The following is a 26,795-nucleotide window of genomic DNA, read 5'->3' as shown; positions in this document are numbered from 1 at the left end:
TCTTTTCATATTCTTTGTCTCTTATTTGGTAAAGCGCTGCTTCAAATTTTTGGTAAGTGTGAATAACTTTGAAGATTGTATAGGAATTCTTGGTTCAAGTGATAAGAAAAAAATACCATTGGGCAAGTTATTTAGCCTCCCTGTGCCTCAGTTTCCACATCTTTTATTTTATTATTTTTTAAAGTACTTTATAATCTTTTTTTTTTTAATACTTATTTATTTTTGAGAGAGAGACAGAATGCGAGTGGGTTAGGAGCAGAGAGAGAGGGAGACACAGAATCCAAAGCAGGCTCCAGGCTCTGACTGTCAGCACAGAGCCCGAAGCGGGGCTCGAATTCACGGGCCATGAGATCATGACCTGAGCCGAAGTCGGACACTCAACTGACTGAGCCACCCAGGTGCCCCTGTTGCCACATCTTTTAAGTGGGAAAAGGATAGTACCTACCTCAGAAGATTGTAAAATGATTAAATGAGATAGTACCCATAAAAGCTTTGGCATAATGCCCTCAGTTAAATCTCTTAGCCTAGTACCTGGTATAAAGTAAACATTCAGTACTTGTTAACTGTTATTGTTGATTAGCAGCAGTGTTGGACAAATAACTTCATTTGCTCAAAAGGAAGATAAAAGCTTCATGACCTAACTCAATGGATTGTTGTGATGATCAACTGAGCTATAAAGTAATGTGACGAAATGAGTTAAGATACTATCAAAGAAAACTACTTATTGCACGCATTCCAAATTTTATAATAATGACTGAAAAGATAATATAACAAAATATTCTGAAACCAAATATACCCAAATGCAAAATATTTTTCATTTATCCTCAATTTGAGGCAGCCATGACTATTATTTTCATTAGTTAAGATAAGAGAAGCTTGTAATATATAAAGCTTATATGTGAATTTGAATTCGATAGGCATTTTAGTTTTAGATATCTCAGAGTATGGATTTTAATATTAGTTACATGCTAGGCTATTAAATAAATGAGTGATTTTGTCTTACATTTTAAAAAGTTTGTAAAGTAAGAGTCTATGTTCATTCATTAAACAAACATCTTTTGGATGCCTATTATGTGCCAGGCCCTGTACTGGTCTTTGGGGATATAGTTGTAAAGGAGACCCACAAAATCCCAGTCCTTTTGTACCATCTGGATCAAATATGCAATGGTGAAGAGCTTAAAGTAGTCACAAAAAGATACCAAAGAGTTTTAATCCATCATTTTATAATGATAACAGCCTATTTTATCAAGTGTTCACAACATGTAAGGTACTTTACAAAATTGTCTATTTGGGCTACTATACCAAAAATACCATAATTTAGATAGTTGGCTTATAAACAACATATTTCCTTCCTTCCTTCCTTCCTTCCTTCCTTCCTTCCTTCCTTCCTTCCTTCCTTCCTTCCTTCCTTCCTTCCTTCCTTCCTTCCTTCCTTCCTTCCTGTCAACCTGGAAGCTTCAGACATTTATTTCTCATAGTTCTGGAAGCCAGGAAAGCCAAATCATGGTATCAGCAGATTTGGTGTCTGTTAAGGACCTGCTTCCTCATAGAGGGCACCTTCTCACTGTGTTTTCACCTGGTGGAAAGGGCCAGGGATTTCTCTGGGCTTTTATTTTTTTTATTTTTTAAAAATTTTGTTTAATGTTTTTTATTTATTTTTGAGACAGAGAGAGACAGAGCATGAACGGGGGAGGGTCAGAGAGAGGGAGACACAGAATCCGAAACAGGCCCCGGGCTCTGAGCCGTCAGCACAGAGCCCGACGCGGGGCTCAAACTCACAGACTGTGAGATCATGACCTGAGCCAAAGTCGGTCGCTCAACCGAGTGAGCCACCCAGGCGCCCCTCTCTGGGCTTTTATAAGGGTATTAATCTCATTCACAAGGGCTCTACCCTCCGGACCTGATCAATTCCTAAAACCCCCACCTCTAAATACTATCACATTAGGAATTAGTTTTCAACATATGAACAATCTATAGTAAAGAGTCTTTATATATTATCATCTTATAAGCATGCAAGGAGGTAGGGCTGCCCTGGATTCTGACCTACACTAAAGCCCATGTATACACATTAGTGTCATCCATATGTCTCCACAGGGGCGTGTGTTAGGGACCAAATACATAATTGCTAGATATATAAATGAATAACTGAATTTTATGGGTAAAAGTTGGTTGTTTCAACGAAAGAGTCATCTAGAAGTAGAGGTTACTTGAAATAGAGCCTCACAGTTGGGTAAATACCTTCAAGTGTCTGTCTCCTTAACTACAGTTAGCAAGATTCCTAGTGTTCATCAGGTATTAGAGGGAAGATTTACACTCTCCGAATTTATTTTTAAGTCTGACATGCTCAATTATTAAGTTACAGGGAATGGGGGCCAATCATCTGCATATCCCTGCAACTGGGCAGTTCTACCCGTGGAGACCAAATTAGAAATCAGGAGGTGTGCTGGCTGAATAAATAACGATTTCCATGTGGAAAGAAATAGTGTGCAATTTCATCCTGTTTAAAAATTTTTCAGGTATTGCTGGATGCTGTGCCAAAACAACAGTTGCTCCTTTGGATCGAGTAAAGGTTTTGTTACAAGCTCACAATCACCATTACAAACATTTAGGTGAGTTAATGGATGCTAAAGATAAAAAAATGAATGAAAACATTATCCATCTATTGGGTTGGTTTCCATTTGTGAATTAGTGGAAAGAGGACGCAAAAGGGAATTCAAGTTTGGGAGCAAATTTTGCATGAGATTTATCTCTTACCTACTTTAAACTTTTCACTTGCAATTAGTGGTTATATATATTATCAATTTAAGGGTACTGATATTCTGTAAAGCAAAATCTTAGAATCCTTGAAGTAAGTACTATTTGTTTATTGGGATTAACAAGTCACATCTTTTCCAGACACATGTAACTGCTCGATCTGATTTTTATTTTATTTATTTATTTATTTATTTATTTATTTATTTATTTATTTATTTATTTTTTCAACGTTTATTTATTTTTGGGACAGAGAGAGACAGAGCATGAACGGGGGAGGAGCAGAGAGAGAGAGAGGGAGACACAGAATCGGAAACAGGCTCCAGGCTCCGAGCCATCAGCCCAGAGCCCGACGCGGGGCTGGAACTCACTGACCGCGAGATCGTGACCTGGCTGAAGTCGGACGCTTAACCGACTGCGCCACCCAGGCGCCCCATGATTTTTATTTTTATTATTATTTTTTTCAACATGATTTTTTTTTTCATTTTAGAGAGAGAGCGAGAGTGAGTGGGGGAGAGAGGCAGAGAGAGAGAGGGAGAGAGAATCTTAAGCAGGCTCCATGCTTAGTGCAGAGTACAATGTGGGCTTGATCCCACAGCCCTGTGATCATAACCTGAGCCAAAACCAAGAGTTAGAGGCTGAGCCACCCGGGTGACCCTCAACCTGATTTTTAAAAAAATATCCAATTATTGATGGAGGTAAAGTTTATTCCTTTATTTATTATTTTTTATTTTAAAGTAATCTACACCCAATGTGGGACTTGAACTCATAACCTCAAGATTAAGAGTTGCAGGCTGTACTGACTGAGTCAGAGGGGCAACCATATTCCTTTAAACACCCAGTTAAACAAGCTCCTAGAGGGGCGCCTGGGTGGCTCAGTCGGTTAAGCGGCCAACTTCAGCTCAGGTCACCATCTCACGGTCTGTGAGTTCGAGCCCCGCGTTGGGCTCTGGGCTGATGGCTCAGAGCCTGGAGCCTGTTTCCGTTTCTGTGTCTCCCTCTCTCTCTGCCCCTCCCCCGTTCATGCTCTGTCTCTCTCTGTCTCAAAAATAAATAAACGTTAAAAAAACAAAAAACAAAAAACCAAGCTCCTAGAAATCTTAGTGCAAATAAAATTCAATGCAGTTAGTATGGATAAACTTCAGTTGTTAAAGAATATCAAGCTCTTGTTTGTTCCTTACAAATATAAAAATCAGCCATTTAATTAACATGGATACTCTAATAATATATCATTGGTGGGAGTAGGAATTTTTTTATAGCCTTTCTGGAAGGTGTTTTGGTAATATGCATCAAAAATCTTGAAAAGATACATATTCTTTCACTGTGCAATTCTAGTTCTAGGAAGTTATTGTCAGAAACTAATCAGAAATATACTCAGGGGCACCTGGGTGGCTCAGTTGGTTGGGCGTCCTGCTTCAGCTTGGGTCATGATCTCATGGTTTGTGGGTTTGAGCCCCACGTCGGGCTCTGTGCTGACAGCTCAGAGCCTCAAATCTGCTTTGGATTCTGTGTCTCCCCTGTCTCTCTGCCCCTCCTCCACTTGCACTCTGTCTCTCTCTCAAAAATAAATGTTAAAAAAAAAAGAAAAATATGCTCAAAGATGTGGGACACCTGGGTGACTCAGTGGGTTCAGTGCTAGAGTCTTGATTTCGGCTCAGGTCACGATCCCAAGTTGGTGGGATTGAGCCATGTGTCAGGCTCTGCGCTGAGCATGGAGCCTGCTTAAGATTCTCTCTCTCCCTGTGCTTTTCTCCTGCTTGTGCGCGCTCATGCTCTCTCTCAAATAAAATAAAAAAAAATTTTTTTAAGAAGGAAATATGAGGCACCTGGGTGGCTCAGTCAGTTAAGTGTCCGACTTCGGCTCAGGTCATGACCTCAGGGTTCATGAGTTTGAGTCCTGCATTATGTTCTCTGCTGTCAGCACAGAGCCCTCTTTGGATCCTCTGCCCTCCTCTCTTTCTGCCCCTACCCTGCTCATGCTCTCACCCTCTCTCTTGAAAATAAATAAACATTAAAAAAAAAAAGAAATGTGCTCAAAGACATATATACAAGGATGAAAACATTATTTATGTTAGTAAAACAAAAAACAAACCCCAAAATGTTCAATAATAGGGAATTGGTTAAGTTTAATAAGTGTTATTTAAATAAATAAATTCATATTGTAGACTATTTTCCAATCACACAAAAACTGTAAAAAGAATATTAATTGGGGGTACCTGGCTGGCTCTTCTTTTTTTTTTTTTTTTTTTTTTTTTTTTAAGTAAACTCTATGTCCAACGTGGTACTGGAGCTCACAACCCAAGATCAAGAGTGGCATGTGCTACAGGCTGAGCCAGCCAGGTGCCATAAGCATGTGACTCTTGATTTCAAGGTTGTGAGTTCCAGCCTCACATTGGGCTTAGAGCTTAACTTTATTTTTTATTTTTATTTTTTATATGAAGTTGTTATTTTATTTTATTTTATTTTATTTATTTATTTTTTTAATTTAAGTAATCTCTACACCATATAGGTCTTGAACTCAGCCCAAGATCAAGAATGCATGCTCTTCTGATTGAGCCAGCCAGGCATCCCTAGAGCTTCCTTAAAAAAAAAAAAAAACTATATGTATATGTATATCTATATCTATATATCTATATCTACATACCTATATATTGTCTGGGAACAATGTTCATAATGTATTAGATAAATGAAAACATATTACAGGGGCTCCTGGGTGGCTCAGTGGTTAAACATCTAACTTCAGCTTAGGTCATGATCTCAGTTTGTGGGTTCAAGCCCACGTTAGGCTCTGTGCTGACAACTCAGAGCCTGGACCCTGCTTTGGATTCAGTCTCCCTTTCTCTCTCTGCTCCTCCCCCACTTGTGCTTTGTCTCTCTGTCTTTCAAAAATAAATAAACATTTTAAAAATTAAAAAAAAAAGAACATTACAAAATGGTTTAATCATATTGCATTTTATATAAATATATTCTTAGACAAAAGGCTAGAAATAAAAACATAAACTGGTTAATTTTCTTATTTATTAATTTATTTAATAAATACTTTGGTGAAATTGTAAGGAAATTTTTTCCCCTAAGCTAATATTAATACATGTTGAACATATATTACTTTTTCAAGTAGAGAGGAAAAGACTTAAAAGAAAAAGAATTAATGTGGACAGAGACCAAGAAAGAAATTAGGTCGAGGCAACTAACTCATACCACTTCATTGCTTTATGGGTTCATGCTTTGGTAGATAGGAATGATGTGTGCTCTGTATGACTTATGCAGCATTAGTGTACAAGGAACGTGTTCTCAGGTGTTCTACCGAGTAAATGAGTCTGTTGTTTTTTCCATAACATATAGAGTTATCAAATTACAGTTGTAAACCTAAACTAATGTAACATTGTGTCAACTGTCTTCAATTAAAAAAAAAAAAGAATCGGGATGCCTGGGTGGCCCCAGTTGGTTAGCATCCAACTCTTGATTTTGGTTCATGTCATGATCTCAGGATTCATGGGTTCAAGCTCTGCGTCAGGCTGTGCACTAACAGTGCGAGATTCTGTCTCTTTCTCTCAAATAAATAAATAAATAAATAAATAAATAAACAAACATAAAAAAGAATAAATTGTTTTTCCAATTGTGTTTTTAAAATGTGATTTTTCTTAAAAGGGGTAATGGATATTTATGTTGTATATAAACTATAGCTCATTTTCTTTTTTCTTTTTTTAAGTTTACTTATTTTGAGAGAGAGGGAGAGAAACTGAGCATGTGAGCAGCAGGGAAGGGGCAGAGAGAGAGGGAGTGAGGGAGAATCCCAAGCAGGCTCCGTACTGCCAGTGCCAAGCTTGACATGGGGCTCGACCCCACAAACTCTGAGGTCATGACCTGAGTTGAAATCAAGAATCCGAAATCAATGGCTCAGTTAGTTAAGCGTCTGACTTCAGCTCAGGTCATCATCTCAGGGTTGGTGAGTTTTAGCCCCTCATTGGGCTCTGTGCTGACAACTCAGAGCCTGGAGTCTGCTTTAGATTCTGTGTCTCCCTCTCTCCCTGACCCTCCCCTGCTCGTGCTCTGTCTCTCAAAAACAAATATTTGAAAATAAATAAGTAAATAAATAAATAAAGGTAGATGAGTCATAATAGGATTCTTTAAAAATTTTTACTTTTAATTTTACTGCTTTTATTTATTTTTTTGCAAAAGGAATTTCTATTTATTTTATTTATTTTTATTGACTTCTCCTCTCTTTTTTTTTCTTTTTTTAATATATGAAATTTATTGTCAAATTGGTTTCCATACAACACCCAGTGCTCATCCCAAAAGATGCCCCTTCAATACCCATCACCTTCCTTTCATTTTATTTTAATTTATTTATCTTTATTTTTTAATATAATTTATTGTCAAATTGGCTAACATACAGTGTGTACACAGTGTGCTCTTGGTTTTGGGGGTAGAGTCCCGTGATTCATTGCCTGCATACAACACCCAGTGCTCATCCCAACAGTACTCTCCTCGGTGCCCATCACCATTTTCCCCTCTTCCTCACCCTCCATCAACTCTCAGTTTGTTCTCTGTATTTAAGAGTCTCTTATGGTTTGCCTCCCTCCCTCTCTATTTGTAACTATTTTTTTCCCTTCCCTTACCCCATGATCTTCTATTGAGTTTCTCAAGCTCCACATATGAGTGAAAATATATATCTGTCTTCTCTGACTGACTTATTTCACTTAGGATAATACCCTCCAGTTCCATCCATGTTGCTGCAAATGGCATGATTTTATTCTTTCTCCTTGCCAAGTAGTATTCCACTGTATATATAAACCACATCTTCTTTATCCATTCATTAGTTGATGGACATTTAGGCCCCTTCCATAATTTGGCTGTTGGTGAAAGTGCTGCTATAAACATTGGGGTACATGTGCCCTATGAAATAGCACTCCTGTATCCTTTGGATAAATTCTGAGTAGTACTATTTCTGGGTCGTAGGGTAGTTCTATTTTTAATTTTTTGAGGAACCTCGACACTGTTTTCCAGAGCGGCTGCACTAGTTTGCATTCCCACCAACAGTGCAAGCGGGTTCCCGTTTCTCCATAACCACGCCAGCATCTGTTGTTTCCTGAGTTGTTTAATTTTAGTCACTCTGACCAGTGTGAGGTGGTATCTCAGTGTGGTTTCGATTTGTATTTCCCTGATGATGAGTCACGTTGAGCATCTTTTCATGTGTCTGTTGGCCATCTGTATGTCTCCTTTGGAAAAGTGTCTATTCATGTCTTCTGCCCTTTTGTTCACTGGACTATCTGGTTTTTGGGTGTTGAGTTTGGTAAATTCTTTATAGATTTTGGATACTAACCCTTTATCTGATATGTCATTTGCAAATATCTTTTCCTATTCCATCGGTTGCCTTTTAGTTTTGTTGTTTCCTTTGCAGCTTTTTGTCTTGATGAGGTCCCAGTTCATTTTTGCTTTTAATTCCCTTGACTTTGGAGATGTGTCGAAGAAGAAATTGCTGCGACTGAGGTCAAAGAGGTTGTTGCCTGTTTTCTCCTCTCGGGTTTCGATGGTTTCCTGTCTCACATTTAGGTCGTTCATCCATTTTGAGTTTATTTTTGTGTATGGTGTAAGAAGTGGTCTAATTTCATCCTTCTGCATGTTGCTGTCCAGTTCTCCCAGCATCATTTTTTTTTTTTAATGTTTATTTATTTTTGAGAGAGACTGAGACAGAGCTTGAGCAGGGGAGGAGCAGAGAGAGAGAGAGAGGGAGACACAGAATCTAAAGCAGGCTCCAGGCTCTGAGCTGTCAGCACAGAGCCTGACGTGGGGCTTGAACCCACGGACCGTGAGATCATGACCTGAGCCAAAGTCGGATGCTCAACCTCCTGAGCCACCCAGGTGGCCCTCCCAGCATCATTTGTTAAAGAGACTGTCTTTTTTCCATTGGATATTCTTTCCTGCTTTGTCAAAGATTAGTTGGCCATACTTTGGTGGGTCCAATTTTGGAGTCTCTATTCTGTTCCACTGGGTCTGTGTGTCTGTTTTTATGCCAATACCATGTTGTCTTGATGATTACAGCTTTGTAGTAGAGGCTAAAGTCTGGGATTGTGATGCCTCCCGCTTTGGTCTTCTTCTTCAGTATTACTTTGGCTATTCGGTGTCTTCGGTGTCTTCTGTGGTTCTTTACAAATTTTAGAATTGTAGTTCTAAAAGAAAGCTGGTGCAATTTTGATTGGGATTGCATTGAATGTGTAGATAGCTTTGGGTAGTATTGACATTTTAACAATATTTATTCTTCCAATCCATGAGCCTGGAATGTTTTTCCATTTCTTTGTATCTTCTTCAATTTCGTTCATAAGCTTTCTATAGTTTTCAGCATTGGTTTTACATCTTTGGTTAGGTTTAGGTATTTTATGGTTCTGGGTGCAGTTGTAAATGGGATCGATTTCTTGAATTCTCCTTCTTTTGCTTCATTATTGGTGTATGGAAGTGCAACTGGTTTCTGTACATTGATTTTGTATCCTGTGACTTGCTGAATTCATGTATCAGTTCTAGCAGCTTTTTGGTGGCGTCTTTCACGTTTTCCATGTAGAGTATCATGTCATCTGTGAAGAGTGAAAGTTTGACTTCTTTGCCAATTTTGATGTCTTTTATTTCATTTTGTCTGATTGCTGACACTAGGACTTCCAACACTATGTTAAACAACAGTGGTGAGAGTGGACATCCCTGTCGTGTTCCTGATCTCAGTTTTTTCCCATTGAGGATGATATTAGCTGTGGGCTTTTCATAAGTGGCTTTTATAATGTTTAAGTATGTTCTTTCTATCCTGACTTTCTTGAGGGTTTTTATTAAGAAAGCATACTGCCAAATGCTTTTTCTGTATCTATTGACAGGATTATATGGTTCTCACCTTTCTTTTATTAATGTGATGTATCACATTGGTTGATTTGCAAATATTGAACCAGCCCTGCAGCCCAGGAGTGAATCCCACTTGATCATGGTGAATAATTCTTTTTATATGCTGTTGAATTTGATTTGCTAGTATCTTGTTGAGAATGTTTGCATCCATGTTCATCGGGGATATTGGCCTGTAATTCTCCTTTTTTGTGGGATCTTTGTCTGGTTTGGGAATGAAGGTAATGCTGACTTCATAGAATGAGTCCGGAAGCTTTCCTTCTATTTCTATTTTTTGAGACAGCTTGAGAAGGATAACTATTAACTCTGTTTTAAACGTCTGGTAGGATTCCCCTGGGAAGTCATCTGGCCCAAGACTCTTATTTGTTGGGAGATTTTTGATAACTGATTCAATTCTTCACTAGTTATGGGTCTATTCAAATTTTCTGTTTCTTCCTGTTTGAGTTTTGGTAATGTGTGGGTGTCTAGGAATTTGTCCATTTCTTCCAGGTTGTTCAGTTTGTTGGCATATAATTTTTCATAGTATTCTCTGATAATTGTTATTTATTTATTTATTTATTTATTTATTTACAAAAAATAAAAATAGGTAGATGAGTCATAATAGGATTCTTTAAAAATTTTTACTTTTAATTTCATTGCTTTTAAAATTTTTATTTTTAGTTTTTTGAATGTGTGATGTTTTCACAAGTTTATAATTCAACATGTATAAAAACATCTTGTTTCCTCCCTTATTTCTTCCTTGGAATTAACATTTTTACCAGTTACTTCCATTTCCTTTCAGAACTAATGTATATATACACAAGCATATGCTATATTTTACCAAATGTTAGTTCCTTCTAATCCTAGCTTGATAAAATAGGTAAAGATGCAGGGAAGGATTTAAATAACACAAGCTTGATATAAAAGATACACAGAGAACTTTGTACCCCCCTACAAGGAATAGTCTTTCCAAACATGCTTGTAAATTTGTAAGAATTGGTCCAGTGTTATACCATAAAGTAAAAATATGCCAAAGTAAAAATAGTACAGACTATAGGTTAAAGGAGAAAAACAACACTATAATCATCTCAGTGTATATTTAAAAGCCATTTGAAAACATACAACATTCATTCTCGCTCTTCCTTTCTCTGTTATTTTGTTTTAGGTAAGAGTTTTGTAAAAAGCATATGTTAGATATGGACTTCTAACAGAATTTGAGGATCTTTGGCTTTTAACAGTGGAATTTCTGTATTTCTGTTATTTTTTGTTTTGGTTTTTTTTTTTTTTTTTTGTGATCACTGATTTTTTTCACTCACCATCATAATGTTTTGTTTATTGTGTTTTCTTGTATTCCATCCTCCCAAGCAACCTCCCCCACTTTGTTTTCTGGATTTCGTTTTTTGAAATTGCTATATCTATTTCACTTCTACTAGTAGTTTCTGTTAAAATCTGTTTTAACAAACTATTTGTGGTAATTAAAGAGTTTTGAAGACTAATGTAGAAAACATATGTGGACCCACACAGAGATTCAGAAATAAACATTACTGGTACATTTGAAACCTCTACTTCTCCCTCATCAACAGCCTTCCTGTCTCTACAAGGTAGCTATTGTTCTAAATTTGATTATCCTTAAACTGTTACGAACACATTTGAAACAAATTAAACAGGGCTTAACCTTTGCCCCTTCTTTTGGCAAGAGGGCGTCTTTAAGAACAATTTTTTTGGGTGTGGGGAAGTATATTTAGTTTAATATTTCATGTGTTTGGGAAGAATTTTACATACATATTATATATTATACATATATATAGGTATATATAATATATATAATATAGAATTCTTTTTAATAAACTATTAGTTCATTTAGATATCTACTTATTAAAAAATGCTTTTAGGACATCTTTTTTTAATGTTAATAAGTACCTACAACTTTAATTTGCAGGAAGAGATCAAAGCGTTATTTGCATTCTAAAAATTCAAAATGATTTATTTTTATATTTGATCAAGTTTTTGTTTGAAAAATTTGGAAAAGAACCTGAATTTAAATAGTTTAATAATACAAGGAGTGATGTGTTTATGAGTAGTCTGTGCAGCAAATAGGACTAGTATTGACATTAATAGAGTAAATTATATATATATATTTATATATATATATATATATATATGTATATATATATATATATATATATATATAAATGTACAGGATCAGAACTCAGGCCTTTGTTTATCACTCTTCCTAATTAAAGTGTTCTAACAATGAAAATTCCCCCCAAACTTAAATAGTTATAATAGGTAGTTTTGAAATTTTTTTCTTTTATTTAGCAGTTTCCTTATATAAACAAACCACACATATATCTAGGTCAGTCTGGGAAACCTTCCTTCATCCTTTCAGAGTCAACCACCTGCAGTGTAATATCTGGTCGTTGAATATATTTCTGTTAGATTTTCTAAATTGCTGTAAAATAATATAATTTGTGATAATTATAATCTACTTTACTACAATTTATAGCTGTTTTTGGTATAATATGTTTTTATGAGGTATGTTTATGTAATTTGGACTTACATATTTTAAGTAGGTTTAACTATTAAACATAAATTACAACTCATTTAATTCCTCATGCAAAATTGTATCATGAATGATGATATAGTAATCTTTTCTGTGATTGTCATGAAAATTTGAATTTAGTTTTCTCTGTTTTAATAGTATTTTTCTTCTAAACATTTTTCTAAAAATAGGAGTATTTTCTGCATTGCGTGCTGTTCCCCAAAAGGAAGGATACCTTGGATTGTATAAAGGGAATGGTGCAATGATGATTCGAATCTTTCCCTATGGTGCAATCCAGTTTATGGCATTTGAGCATTATAAAACGGTATTTGAACTTTTATCTTGTTTTCCTTTTGTGTTTGAATATCATACTTAGTTGACAGGCATTTGCTTTGGCCTTTAAAGTTACTTTGGATGAATGGGTAAAGTAATGTTTTTTGAAGGAAGAAGACTTGTGATAGTTTAAATTTTTTTTTAATGTTTGCTTATTTTTGAGAGAGAGAGAGAGCATAAGTGGGGGAGGAGCAAGAGAGAGAGGGAGACACAGAATCAGAAGTAGGCTCCAGGCTCTGAGCTGTCAGCACAGAGCCCCATGTGGGGCTCGAACCCATGAGCAGTGAGATCATGACCTGAGCCAAAGTCAGACGCTTGACTGACTAAGCCACCCAGGCTCCCCTAAATTTTTAAATGTAACTTGGTTTTGGAGTTATCTAGTCCAGCATTGTTAGTCATTAAAAAAAATTTTTTTTTAATGTTTTATTTATTTTTGAGAGAGAGAGACAGAGCATGAGCAAGGGAGAGGCAGAGAGAGAGCGAGCCACAGAATCCGAAGCAGGCTCCAGGCTCTGAGCTGTCAGCACAGAGCCCAACGCAGGGCTCAAACTCACGAACCGTGAGATCATGACCTGAGCCGAAGTCAGACGCTCAACTGACTGAGCCACCCAGGCGCCCCAGTTGTTAGTCATTTTTCAGCAAATTGTTTATGTATACATTTACGAAGAAGAGCCAAAATATACTTCAAATAGGTAATAATAAATACAGAAAATATTAATAGCTTTTTAATGTGCTTTTTGTTTCTCAGTTTTAGGAAAGGAACATTGTAGCTTTGGATTTCTTACAAATAAAATAGTGAAATCATATTGTGAAAGTCTGTTTTTGAGTAATGCAATCAATTAACAACTTTTCCCATCCTACTCATTGATTGACGTTCTCTTTTCTGTGGGAGTGAAAGTGACACAGAATGGTTAAGTATGCTAAATTTCATAGGGTGTCTTAAAAGGAAAAGTAAGCAGTGGAGATGAGAACAACATTCCAAGCTAATCAGTCAGAATTGGTGTCATCAATATGTCAAGACTTCATTGTAGTGGCATTTTATTTGTACTACTGCCACTCACACTTTAAGTATATGTGGTCAGGAATGTGCAATATAGTATATTTGACAATTCTAAGTTAGATTGTAAAAGAGCAGAATTGGCATAAAAGCTACATAGGAAATACCTGACCTTATGATGTGTTACAATTGTGGTCACTTCATTTACTAATTTTCTTTTTACTAGTTGTGTAACTCTTTTTTGAAATTTCTTCATTATTAAACAGTGAAATGAGACGTATTTTTAAAATATTCCATTTAATTTGGTATTTTGGTTTCTAGGTAATTACTACAAAACTGGGAGTTTCTGGTCATGTGCACAGATTAATGGCTGGATCCATGGCAGGTAAGAGGAGTGGGTATATTTCATTTCTGACAAATTAATTTTCTACTAAAATACTTAATTTGGTTTAGATAATATTATGACATTGATTAAGTAACATAAATTTTTCATCTTTGTACACTCAGTTATATAAGAAATCATTAATATCCCAACTCAAAAAAAAAGTATTTTACAGTAGGAAAAGGTAAGGAATGGTCTAAATGTGCAATTATGAATAACATACATTCCCTTTAACAATTCTACTTCTGGAAATTGTTTTTTTCTTTCAAATATTTTTTTTAAATGTTGGAAAAACCAAGAGGCCACTGCACCTTTATAAAGAAACAAACATTTGAGGGGCGCCTGGGTGGCTCAGTCAGTTGAGCCACTGACTTTGGCTCAGGTCATGATCTCACGGTTTGTGAGTTCAAGCCCCGCGTCGGGCTCTGTGCTGCCAGCTCAGAGCCTGGAGCCTGCTTCTGATTCTGTCTCTCCCTCTCTCTCTCTGCCCCTCCCCTGTTTGCACTCTGTCTCTGTCTCTCGAAAATATTGGGGTGCCTGGGTGGCTCAGTCGGTTGGGCGTCCGACTTCGGCTCAGGTCATGATCTTGTGGTTCACGAGTTCAAGCCCCTGTGTCGCATTCTGTGCTGACAGCTCGGAGCCTGGAGACTGCTTTGGATTCTGTGTCTCACTCTCTGCCCCTTCCCCGCTCATGCTCTGTCTCTCTCTGTTTCTCAAAGATGAATAAACGTTAAAAAAAATTTTTTTAATGAATAAATGTTAAAAAAACATTAAAAATATTATAATGTCTATAATAATACAAACTCTTATACAGTGCAAATATTTCCACTCCCTAAAAACAATCACTAATCACTATTAGCTGTTTCTTACGTATGCTTTTTTTTTTTAAGTTTATTTATTTATTTTGAGAGAGAGAGAGAGAGCACAAATGGTAGAGCCAGAGAGAGAGAATCCCAAACAGGCTGCACACTGTTAGCACAGAGCCTGAACCCACAAACCAAGAGATCATGACCTGAGCTGAAATTGAGAGTCATACACTTAACTGACTGAGCCACCCAGGTGCCCATATGCTTTTTCCAGTACTATTCTATAAGATTGGAACCTTTCTTTTACCGTTATCTCAAGACTGTTTTCTATATCAATACATAGATCTTTCTTATTTTTTTTAAACGACCAGTGTTATATTCTAATGTATGAATGTACCATGCTTTTTCTTTTTTAAGTTTTTGTTTATTTATTTTGAGAGAGAGGGAGAGAACAAGTGGGGGAAGGACAAAGAAAGGGAGAGAGAGAGAGAGAGAGAGAGAGAGAGAGAGAGAGAGAGAGAGAATCCCAAGTAGGCTCCGCACTGCCATGTGGGTCCCAAACCCACGAACTGAGAGATCACTACCTGAGCTGAAATCAAGAGTTGGATGCTTAACCACCTGAGCCATCCAGGTGCCCCTGAATATATCATGCTTTATTTAATCCAGGCCCCTATTGATTGGTCTTTGGAATATTTTCAGTTTTTGTTTCACAAATAACCATTATACTTGTATTATTATATCTGTAGAATAAATTTTGAGAAGGAAAATTACTTTATCAAAGGATATGTGTGTTTAAATTATGATAAGCATTGTCAAACCGATCTTCATAATGCTTTTAATGGCTTTTCCTCCTACTATACCATACCAACAGTGGGTCTTATTAGATTTTTAATATTTGGCAATTATTATTATTTTTAATGTTTATTCTTGTCAGAGAGAGAGTGGGGGGGGGGGGGGAGGGGCAGAGAGAGAGGGAGACACAGAATCCGAAGCAGGCTCTAGACTCTGAGCTGTCAGCAAAGAGCCCAATGCGGGGCTCAAACCCACGAACCACGAGATATGACCTGAGCTGAAGTTGGACACTTAACCAACTGAGCCACGCAGGCGCCCCAATATTTGGCAATTAATTATGAGTAAGGTTGATCAGCTTTCCAATGTTTATTGACCATTCGTATTTCTTTTACTTGCAACCTGAGTTGTATCTATTTTTCAAATATTCATTTTTGCTTAAAACAACTAGGAAAAATTATGTTTATAAGTTTGGGAATTAGGACATTATTTTTTTTTTCTGTCAAGTATTGCTAATAGTTTCTTTCTCGGTTTTAGATTTGTCTTTTAACCTTATTTGTGATTTTTTTAAGAAAAATCATCCACTTCTGAAACCAATATTGCACTGTATGTTAACCAACTAAATTTTAAATAGAAATTATTATTATTATTATTATTATTATTATTATTATTTTGAGAGAGAGAGAATGTGTGCATCAGCAAGGGAGGGGTGGGCTGGGGGGTAGAGAGGATCTGAAGCAGGCTCTGTGCTAACAGCAGAAAAAGCTCAATGTAGGGCTTGAACCCACAAACTGCAAGATCATTACCGGAGCTGAAGTCAGACACTTAACCAACTCAGCCACCCAGGGGCCCCTAAATAGAAATTATTAAAAAGAGGGAGAGAGAGAGAGAGAGAGAGAGAGAGAAATAAAGTACAGTGTAAAAACAACAACAAAAAAGAATAATCCTCCACAATTCTCTCTCTCTTACACATACACACAAATATACATACCCCACACACCCATAAGTTTTACATGCCAGTTGGTTACTCTTTTCCTCTTTGGCTTCAGAATTTTTTGTGGTGTTTAGAAATGCCTTCTCTGTTCTAAGATAAAAACATTTGATCATGTTTTCTACTAAAATGTTTTTTATATTGATGATTTTTATGTTGATTTTTTTCATATTTTATTTATTTATTTTAAGGCACTGATAACTTTTAAGTTATTTATTTTGAGAGAGACAGCACATAGTTGAATGCGTGTGTGTGTGAACAGGGGAGGGGCAGAGACAGAGCAAGAGAGGGAATCCCAAGTAGGCTCCATGCTCAGTGCAGAGCCTGACTTGGGGCTCTATCCCATGACCATGTGATCATGACCAGAGCCGAAATCAAGAGTCTGATGCTTAACTGACTGAGCCACCCAGTCATCCCTAGTGTTTGTTTTTATGTAAAAAATGAAGTAAGAATTAAATAAAAATTTTTTCCAAATGACTAGCTACTTATGCCAACATTATTTACTTTATAACATGCTTTTTTCTGATTTTAAGCCCCATCTGTATCATATACTAAATTCAGTGATTTTATTTAAGAGAGGAAGTAAAGATGTATACAGTGACATATTTAACAACAGAGATGTTCACTGCAGTTTTATCATATCAAGTTATTTTTTTATTTTTTATTATTTATTTATTTATTTTTTTCAATATATGAAATTTATTGTCAAAATGAGCACCCAGTGCTCATCCCAAAAGGTGCCCTCCTCAATACCCATCACCCACTCTCCCCTCCCTCCCACCCTATTTTTTTATTTTTTAATTAAAACACATTTTTTAAATTATTTTTTTAACATTTTATTTATTTTTGAGACAGGGAGAGACAGAGCATGAACAGGGGAGGGTCAGAGAGAGGGAGACACAAAATCTGAAACAGGCTCCAGGCTCTGAGCTGTTAGCACAGAGCCCGACCCTGGGCTCGAACTCACGGACCGCGAGATCATGACCTGAGCTGAAGTCGGCCGCCTAACCGACTGAGCCATCCAGGCGCCCCTAAAACACATTTTTAATGTTTATTTATTTTTGAGAGAGAGAGAGAGAGAGAGAGAGAGAGAGAGCGCGAGCAAGTGGGGGAGGGGCAGAGAAGGAAGGAGACCCATAATCTGAAGCAGGCTGCAGGCTCTGGGCTGTCCGCACAGAGCCCGATGCAGGGCCTGAACCTATGACCATGAGATCATGATCTGAGCTGAAGTCCAACGTTTAACCGACTGAGCCACCCAGGCACCCCTCAACAGTTATTTAAATATGTAGCTATAAAAGAGTGGTAAAAAAAATTCCACATATCAGAATATCTAAAGCCTTTGAGATCTGCATATGTGGTATGATGTGGAGAGGAATGGGGACAGATGTGTTGAGCATGTAGGCCTCAAAAGACAACAAAAATCTGGATAGATGTTGGAGACACTATGACTATAGATAATCATCTATCTTCCTGGTTGGGACGACAGGCTTGCTCTTGGATGACAGGTCTCAGGGACTTTCCAGGTAGAATATCACACTCTGAAACCAAGGACACTCAGCCTTACCTTTCCACCTAAATATATAGTCTTTTTTTTATGGTTCTGCCTTATCCAGTGTTTATTTAGCTCTTTTTAAAAAAATATTTATTTATTTTTGAGAGAGAGAGGGAGAGACAGATTCCGAAACAGGAGGCTCTGAGCTGTCAGCACAGAGCCTGATACAAGGCTCCAACCCACAAACCATGAGATCATGACCCGAGCTAAAGTGGGACGCTTAACTGACTTGAACCACCCAGGCACCCCTGTTTAGCTCTTCTTGACTCCTGGTTGGCTGATCCAATTTCAATAAGTAGTAAAAATGATCAGGAGTAATATTCAAAATATTTAGCAACACAACTATAGAGGTACTAATAAATAGCACAGGTTGTGAAAGCCTCCAATTAACTTGTTAGTGACTGTAGCATGAGATAGCATGTGGTAGTAGTGGTGGTGGGAGTTCTGGTGGGTTAAGAGGAGTACCAGAGCCATGGTAGGGATCTTAGGGAGTTGGAGCAACAGCTGTTTGCCAACTGGTATCGAAATATTTCAGTATGTTACACTGGTATGACAGTGCTGGTTAGCTAACATTAGCTAACAAGTATTGATTATTTGCTGTGTACCATATATAGACCTGAGCACTTAACATGTAATCCTCAGGCACTTAATATGTAGTCTACAGAAAAATACTTTGTGGAAAATGCCATGATTACCTTCATTTTTATAGAAAAGAAATTTTAGTAAAGATTCCAGATTATAAAATGTATGATTTTGTACATTACTGTTTAAATTTTCTTTTAGGCAGTTCTTTCTGCCCATGGGTCCCATCCCTGTGCTGTAATAAAAACACCTAAAATAAAAATAAGTAATGAATGAATGAATGAATGAATGAATTTTCTGTCTTTTAAATTAAAAAAAAATTTTAATGCTTATTTATTTTTTAGAGCGGGAGAGAGAGAGAGAGAGAGAGAGCACAAGCAGGGGAAGGGCAGAGAGAGAGGGAGACAGAGGATCCAAAGCAGGCTCTGTGCTGATGCAGAGACATCAGTTCACAAACTGTGAGATCATGACCTGAGCCCAAGTTGGACACTTAACTGACTGAGCCACCCAGGCACCCCACTGTCTTTTAATATTTAATTTTTTCATTTTAATGTTTAGTTATATTTGAGAGAGAGGCAGATTGTGAATGGAGGAGGGGCAGGGAGAGAGCTGTCAGTCCAGAGCCTGACATGGGGCTCAAATTCAGGAACTGTGGGATCATGACCTTAGCCAAAGTCAGATGCTTAACCAACTGAGCCACCCAGGCGCCCTGTATCTTTTAAATTTAACCTTACAGGGCCGCCTGGTTAAGCCTCCAACTTCGGCTTAGGTCATGATCTCGTGGTCCGTGAGTTCGAGCCTCGTGTCAGGCTCTGTGCTGACAGCTCAGAGCCTGGAGCCTGCTTCAGATTCTGTGTGTCCCTCTCTCTCTATCCCTTGCCTGCTCACCCTCTTTCTCTGTCTCTGTCTCTGTCTGTCTCTGTCTCTCTCACAAAAACAAACATTAAGCAGCACCTGGGTGGCTCAGTCGGTTGGGCGTCCGGTTGGGCGTCCGACTTCGGCTCAGGTCATGGTCCAGTGGTTTGTGAGTTAGAGCCCCGCGTCAGGGTCTGTGCTGACAGCTCAGAGCCTGGAGCCTGCTTCAGATTCTGAGCTTCCCCCTCTCTCTGCCCCTCCCCTGCTCACGCTCTGTGTCTCTCTGTCTCTCAATGATAAATAACGTTAAAAAATTTAAAATAAATAAATAAATAAATAATCATTAAAATAAATAAATAAATTTAACTTTACAAATGACTGATCAAAATCCTTTCTTTGAAGGTTATAAGAAAGATTAAGTTGGATTGTGAACATGTGTTAAATCATGGAGACTTTATTTCCTTTTCACAGCACTTGGTATTATTGAATAGCATTATTCATTCAAATGCTATTTCTAGTTTCATTTTTCTGAAATGAAAGACATGTTAACATCTAGTTTTCAGTACATATTAGAAAATAATAATAACCAATAGGAACTTTAATTTAAAATTTTTTTTAAGTTTATTTACTTCAAGAGAGACAGAGACAGCTGGAGCAGGGGAGTGGCAAAGAGAGAGGGAGAGAGAGAGAGAATCCCAAGTAGACTCTACACTGTCAGTGCAGGGCCCTACTCTGGGCTCCAAGTCATGAAACCACGACATCATGACCTGAGCAGAAACCTAAGAGTCGGACGCTTAACCAACTGAGCCACCCAGGTGCCCCATAAATTTTAAGTTTTAAAGAAAAAAGTTTTTAAAAATTCTAGCAATTACAGATAAGACTAGTGCCTCCATTATTATTTCTATTTTTGTTACCATGTTTAAGTATTATAATTTACATTTTGCTTCTATGATTATAAATCATTAAAATGAGTGTTCTAGTTAATTTTATTTATATTAGGTATCTTTGCTCCTGTACCTTAGGTGGCCTTTGAAAGTATGTTTGGAAATTTCTATATCTGCCAAAATAAAAACTGGTGTGTTTTTCACAGTCATTTCAACAGAGCTTATTTTAAAGTTTTTCTGAATTTCAAACTTTTCCCTCATCCTATAACTACAATCCAGTACATGTGGAACCTCAGTCAGCCAGAAAAAGGAAAAACTAGTGACTGAGAATCAAGGTTTGTATATTTACAGAGGTCTTCCTCTTCTTTCCTTCTGTTTCAATTGTTTGAAATCAGTCTTGTTCTGACAGTTCTTATGGAATGAACAGTGACAGGAAAAAGAGAGAAGAGTTAGAAACTAGAAGTGATAAGCTGAATTTTGCTTGCTTATCTCAAGCTTTGCTTGCTCTGGTCTACTCCACTTTGGTGTTTTGGCTCAAGGCTGGGAGGTCAAATGTACTGAACACTTCCTGGATCCTGGCTGGCCTCCATTATATTACATTGACCATGGGCAGATCATTTAAGCCTTCTGTAATTCACTCTTCATTTGTTAAAGTGGAGTTTGTGTTTGCCCCACTCCCTCTCTTTCTGAGTTGTTCTGAAAGTCAAAGAACTGCTATGAAAATATTCTGAAAGATCTGAGGTCCTCCTTAAATATGAGGGAATATTATTAAACCTTCCATGCCAGCTCAAGAGACTTATTACATGCTCTTGAGCCAGCCACCTAAATTCCTTATTCCTCTTTCTGTCTCATTTGTAACACAGGGAAAATTTTAGTTTAAATAAAGGTGATATTGGGGGCATTCACTTTCCAATGCCCCCCTCTGTAAAGAGAACTGTCATACTATTCTTACTTTCTGATATTATACTCTAATAAACTTTTGCCTGCTGCTCAAAAAATAAATGAATAAACAAACAAATAAAGGTGATATTAAAAATATTTAACAATCAGTATAGCATGTATAGCAACCAAGCAGGTTAGGCTGGATGTTAGCAGTGAGAATGGCTTTACGGTGCTATTATTAGATTATTATCAGAACAGGTTGATTGTTAGAACAAACTGCTCTTTTGAGACTCTCAAAGAGGCGTAGAGGCACATTTCCCAGAGAATTTAATATTTAAAAGAGAATGCTATTCTCCCTTGAGCCCTGATCCAGAATCTAGATGCAATAGCTTCCTATATTTTTGGAGAAATTACTCTTCTGAGCTGGTAGTGGAACTCTTGATTTCAGAACTTACTTTCTTTAGTTAATAGATTTGAGGCCTGATTTGAATGTGGGATGCGCATGATGTTCAGATCTCTGCTCTCTAGCCCTTTGGCTCTTTGACTTAATGTGATGCAGTTATTGAAACATCTGATTTCCACATGAAACTACTATACTAAAGGCATCCAGTCACACACAGTTATTCTTTTGAGTAATAATGATTTCAAGTGTGGCTCCCGAATGTCATATTTGAATTAGAGGTTGCACATAACTGTAGACAGGTTATTAGTTCTTTACAGTTGATATTTTTTTAATCATCAGGCTTGACATAGTGATGTGGTTCCAAAAGACAGGATATAGTAGAATTGAACTTTCTTGGATATCTACTCTAGACCAATTTCCTTAGCTTTCCAGCTTATCTTTTGTATCTATGATGCATGGAGCCCTTCCTTTGTCTAAAGTGTTTATTTTAAATGCATTCATTTTTTTCATTGAACTTTAATCTCTTTGGATGTGTACATGAAGTCTGGGTGCTGCTCCTCCATGTAGCCTCAGATGGGAAGGAAGGTAATGAGCGAGGAGGGAAGCCATCTCTGAAAACTGAAATCTACTTACATATTCATTGAGAAGTTAGAGAGGAAGGAGTTTAATTGATGACGGCTTGGATATGCTCCTTTGCTTCAACCCTGTATTATCCAATTTCTAATACCTATTCTGTTCTTTGTAACTGGGGTACAAGAGCACCTGGTTCTAGGGGTCCCAAGCAGACCAGGTTTGGCCACTCACTACTGACAAAATCCAAAGGCAGAGACTGAGTGGTAGTGAAATAAAACGAAATTTGTTTCAGTGAGGCCAACACCTGGAAGACAGTAGACTAATGTCTCAAAGACTGTCTCTAAAGTGCTGAAAATACTTCTAGGTTTATATAAGGAAAATGTGGGACAAAGGTCGGTGGACAGTAAAAGTCAGGTCAACCATTGTCTTGGTGTCATTCACACAGGGTCCTGTTGGCATCTAGCAGTCATCATTGTTTGAGGGGTAGTTTCAGTTCCCATCAAGGATGCTTGCTGGTCTTTTGCCTGAGTTAAGAAATAAGTTGGAAAGACAAACTTAAGCAATTAGAAAGTATAGATGAGGTCAAAATGGAGGCAGTTGAAGTCCTCCTTCATCTTCCTTCTACTGCCTCCTCCTTGTACAGTGTTACTTCCTCTGGTAAGAAGTTCTTTATGCTTCTTGCTGGAGCAGAATAAAAAATTCATATTTTCCGTATTTTCAGAATATGATCTCCAAAGTTTTAATGACCAAGGATCTGTCTTTGGTATCGTGGTTACAAATCGAATTTGCAATCAGAGGATTTTTGTTTTTTATACAGTGATTATGAGGTAGTGTTGAGCTCTTTGAAGCTTTGCAAATCAGCAAAATCTAATTGCTGACTAAAGTATGTCCTTGGTTTACCACAATTCCTGGATTCTAGACTATAGAGATAATAATAAGATTAGCATTTAGGGAAGAAACAGTCTTATCAGTTTGGATTCATCATTAAGTCCTCAGTTTCTTGATTAAGGGAGAAAAAGAGAAGTTTGCACATAAACAAAGATTGCAAACATGTCTCAACTTGATTAAGTCTCATTGCTTCCTGGTAGGTGAAGATACACTGCTCTCTGTATTAGATTGTGGTTGTAAAGTGGCGGAATAGGAAAACTATCACACTACTATTTGAAGTAGGTATTTTCTGATTTCCCTTATTTGCCCTTGGAGGACTTTTTTGACCTCTCTGTAAAGCAGGGCTAGTTAGAATAGTAAGGAAGAGATATGTGAGTATAGAAAAAAGGCCAGAACGGGAGACACTAGGTTTATGAATTGAAAATCCCAGTCACCATTTGGATATATATGTCAGTCTGATTGCTAGCAGTCAAGTTAAGTTCCCACTCAGTTGCATATTCTTCTTCAGTAATCTTCTGATGTTCTTTTTTCTTTTTCTTATTTTTTTTACTGTTCTTTTTTGATTTTTTTTTTCTGTTTATTTGAAGTCTTGAAGTGCAGGAAGAGATTGAGAATGGAGGAATTTGGGTCAAAAGAGGAGACAAATGATTTGGTTCACAAAAGAAAAGGTCAAAAAACAAATGGCTTGAAAAAGAACATATTGGGAGAGTAATAATAGCTAACACTTAGATATAATATTTACTATATGTTGAGAATTATTTTAAGCATTTACATATATTAACTCACTTAAACTTCATAAAACCCTGATTTGGGTAATGACTTATTATGATGTCCATTTTATAGATTCTGAAGCTGACACCCAGGTTAAGTAAGTTGCTCAAGATCACACAGCCAGTTAGTGGTAGAACCTGATTTGAATGCAAGCAGGCTCACTCTTGGGTCCATACTCATAAGTTCTTTTGACCATTTGATCAATTTTGATCACAACAGTCAAAATTAGTCAGAAATAAATAATATAAAAATAAATTAGCTGAAATGAGAAAAGTTCAAGCCAAGAAAATCTAGTGCTGGATTACTTGACAGGTAGACTATATACATGCCTAAGTCTCTGGCAAAGCAGGGACATTTGGTATTTTTTTTTTAATTTTTTTCAACGTTTTTTTATTTATTTTTGGGACAGAGAGAGACAGAGCATGAACGGGGGAGGGGCAGAGAGAGAGAGGGAGACACAGAATCGGAAACAGGCTCCAGGCTCCAGCCCAGAGCCCGACGCGGGGCTCGAACCCACGGACCGCGAGATCGTGACCTGGCTGAAGTCGGACGCTTAACCGACTGCGCCACCCAGGCGCCCCTATTTGGTATTTTTAAAAAGCACTGATGTAGTCATCATGAGGAAAATCAGAACTTAGATGTCCTCAAACTTATTTCACAGTGTAATATTATTTTTAGTTTCAACAATGCAAGACATAGTAATCTTTTCTGCAGTTAGGGTTTGTAGAAATCTACATCTAGCCCTGTGAGAGGGCTTTATACTTTTATATTTAGAGTGAAGGGTAAAATATGATTATCAGAGGAATATTTCTTACTCCTCTTTATTCCAAAAATAAGTAAACATTTAAAGTCATAAATGAGTTTTCAAGATTTACAGAGTACAAAATTATTAAGAATCCTCCGCTTATATTTCAGGGTTTAAAATTATATTGAAATCATTAAGTTGCTTTTAAGAATATTAAAAACCAGCAACAAACCTTGGGGATTTTTGTATCCTTATGTTAAGTAACAAAATTCAACTGAAAAAATTTGAGGATCATGTTGGCTTTATTCAACAGTTCTTGCATTGGGTAGCATCCCATCTAGTAAGTAGAGAGGAGCTCTGAGGAGGTGTACAAAATGGAAGGCTTCCCCAGGCAGAAGGGGAAAGGGATAAAGAAATAGTGGGCACATTCCTGGAGAAGGTTGAAACTGCAGTTAGGTTAAGTATTAAGACCTGGTTTGGTGACATGGACTTAGCACAAGTGGCTCCATTTTGGCCCTTCTTTTTTGCTTCTAAATCTGCTATTTCCTTAAAAAATGTTTTTCTTAATGTTTATTTATCTTTAAGAGAGAGTGCAAACAGAGGAAGGGGAGAGAGACAGGGAGACACAGAATTCAAAGCAGGCTCCAGGCCCTGAGCTGTCAGCGCAGAGCCTAATGCAGGGCTTGAACCCACAGATTGGGAGATCATGACCTGAGCCAAAGTCAGCCACCTAGGTGCCCTATAAATCTGTTATTTCTTTTTAACATTTGTTAACAGATTTGTTTTTCTTTAGGAAGATTTGATTGATTGTTCAAATTTAAAAGAAATATACCATATAAAAGTATGCTAAAATAAACTGGCTAAAAAAAATTGTGAAACTAGATAATGAGTTTAGCCTTCCAATAATCATTGGCATCATTTTTTGCCAATGATTATGTACAATTAGGTTATGCCAGTTCCTGTGTGACTCATAGTCTTGCAACTTTTAGGCTGATGCCCTGTTTACCTTTTACAGATTTCTGAATATACTCATTTTTTTACCAAATCATCATTTTGCCACTTTGTTAATTCACAGTTATTTTATGTTAAGCCACCCAAAGCCAGTAAGAAGACAACTAAAAGATTTGGAACATTGTGAGAAGGAAAGAAGAAATAAATGGAGTCAGAGAGCAAATTGGAGAGGCAAGACCAAAGTGATACCGATTAGGGAAGAGGAAAAAAAATTGTAAAAATTAATAGAAGTGGTAAAAATAAAATGGATACTGATGAATCTGATGTTTAGCCAGGTTGTGTTATGTCAGCACAATCAAGCCTTAAAATGGTCAGCCCTTTGATTCTCTTCTTTGTTAAAACTTCTTAATATGAAATATACCAATAAAGATGGAACTAGTTTATAGAGAATCTCTCCTAATTTTATTTTCTAAAAATTTCCCTTGCAAAATCTTTATCACAAGCTGTAAAAAAAATTAAGCCAACTTGCAAAAACATATAGTTTTACAAATATCTGGATAATAAGGTATTTGTTGTGACTTTAATGTTACTGCCAAACCTTGTCTCAGGAACATCACCTTTGTACTATATTAATTTAGATGCAGCTTAAAAGACACCATTTAGGAAAGTCACTGCCTTGCCCGGCCTAGGTGGCTGACTTGAATAGCGATAGGTAACATATAAATATGTTACATAGTTTGAAAATGAATGGCTTGAAACAAATAGCACAGATAAAGAAAGAGCTCACAAATCAAACTGTTACAGTGGGGAATTGACAGTTCTAATCACTGGACTGGTGGAATTTCTGAATGAAAAGTTAAGTATAGAAATTACTAAGCAAATGTTTAACAAGAAAACAAAATTACAAGAAGCAACATATGTCATGATGTGAGTCAGAAAACTTTGTTTCAAATCCTACTCTGTGATACAGAAACTATATGAATTTTGTCAAGTTACTTAACTACTTTGAACCTCAATTTTTTCATTTGCAAAGCAGTAATAATAATATCCATCTTCTACCTGGTAGGATTAGAGGTGGTATTTATAGAGAGCCTGGTATGGTGTGCTTGGCACATAGTGGCTAGTTTTTATTGCTATGGGCAAACTAAAGAACGGAAGGTTTAAAATATCACTTATAGCTAAACTACAGATATGGTAATCATAAATCAGCCTTTCTTGGGGCACCTGGGTAACTAGGTCTGTTAAGTGTCTCTAGATTTC

The 26,795-nt window shown here is 37.0% G+C and overlaps 1 protein-coding gene and 1 long non-coding RNA gene across 2 annotated transcripts in view; both read left to right on the top strand.

Annotated features, from left to right (window-relative positions):
- Positions 1–26,795, top strand: part of SLC25A16 (solute carrier family 25 member 16) — a gene marked incomplete at its 5' end in the record, with an annotated part of 50,409 nt that overhangs the window by 1,881 nt on the left and 21,733 nt on the right. Inside the window, 3 exons of the mRNA XM_023240293.2 lie at positions 2,517–2,609; positions 12,343–12,476; positions 13,803–13,866. Coding sequence (XP_023096061.2) covers positions 2,517–2,609; positions 12,343–12,476; positions 13,803–13,866 — 291 coding nt within the window. The remainder of the gene's footprint in view (positions 1–2,516; positions 2,610–12,342; positions 12,477–13,802; positions 13,867–26,795) is intronic.
- LOC109492472 lies at positions 19,716–25,985 on the top strand. The gene is made up of 2 exons (XR_002146356.3): positions 19,716–20,657; positions 25,660–25,985. It is a non-coding gene; the product is annotated as an uncharacterized LOC109492472 (long non-coding RNA).

This window comes from Felis catus, chromosome D2 (genome assembly GCF_018350175.1).
Source record: "Felis catus isolate Fca126 chromosome D2, F.catus_Fca126_mat1.0, whole genome shotgun sequence".
NCBI classification, from domain to species: domain Eukaryota; kingdom Metazoa; phylum Chordata; class Mammalia; order Carnivora; family Felidae; genus Felis; species Felis catus.
Note: the sequence above shows the minus strand (reverse complement) of the source record. Positions and strands in the feature narration are given on the sequence as shown.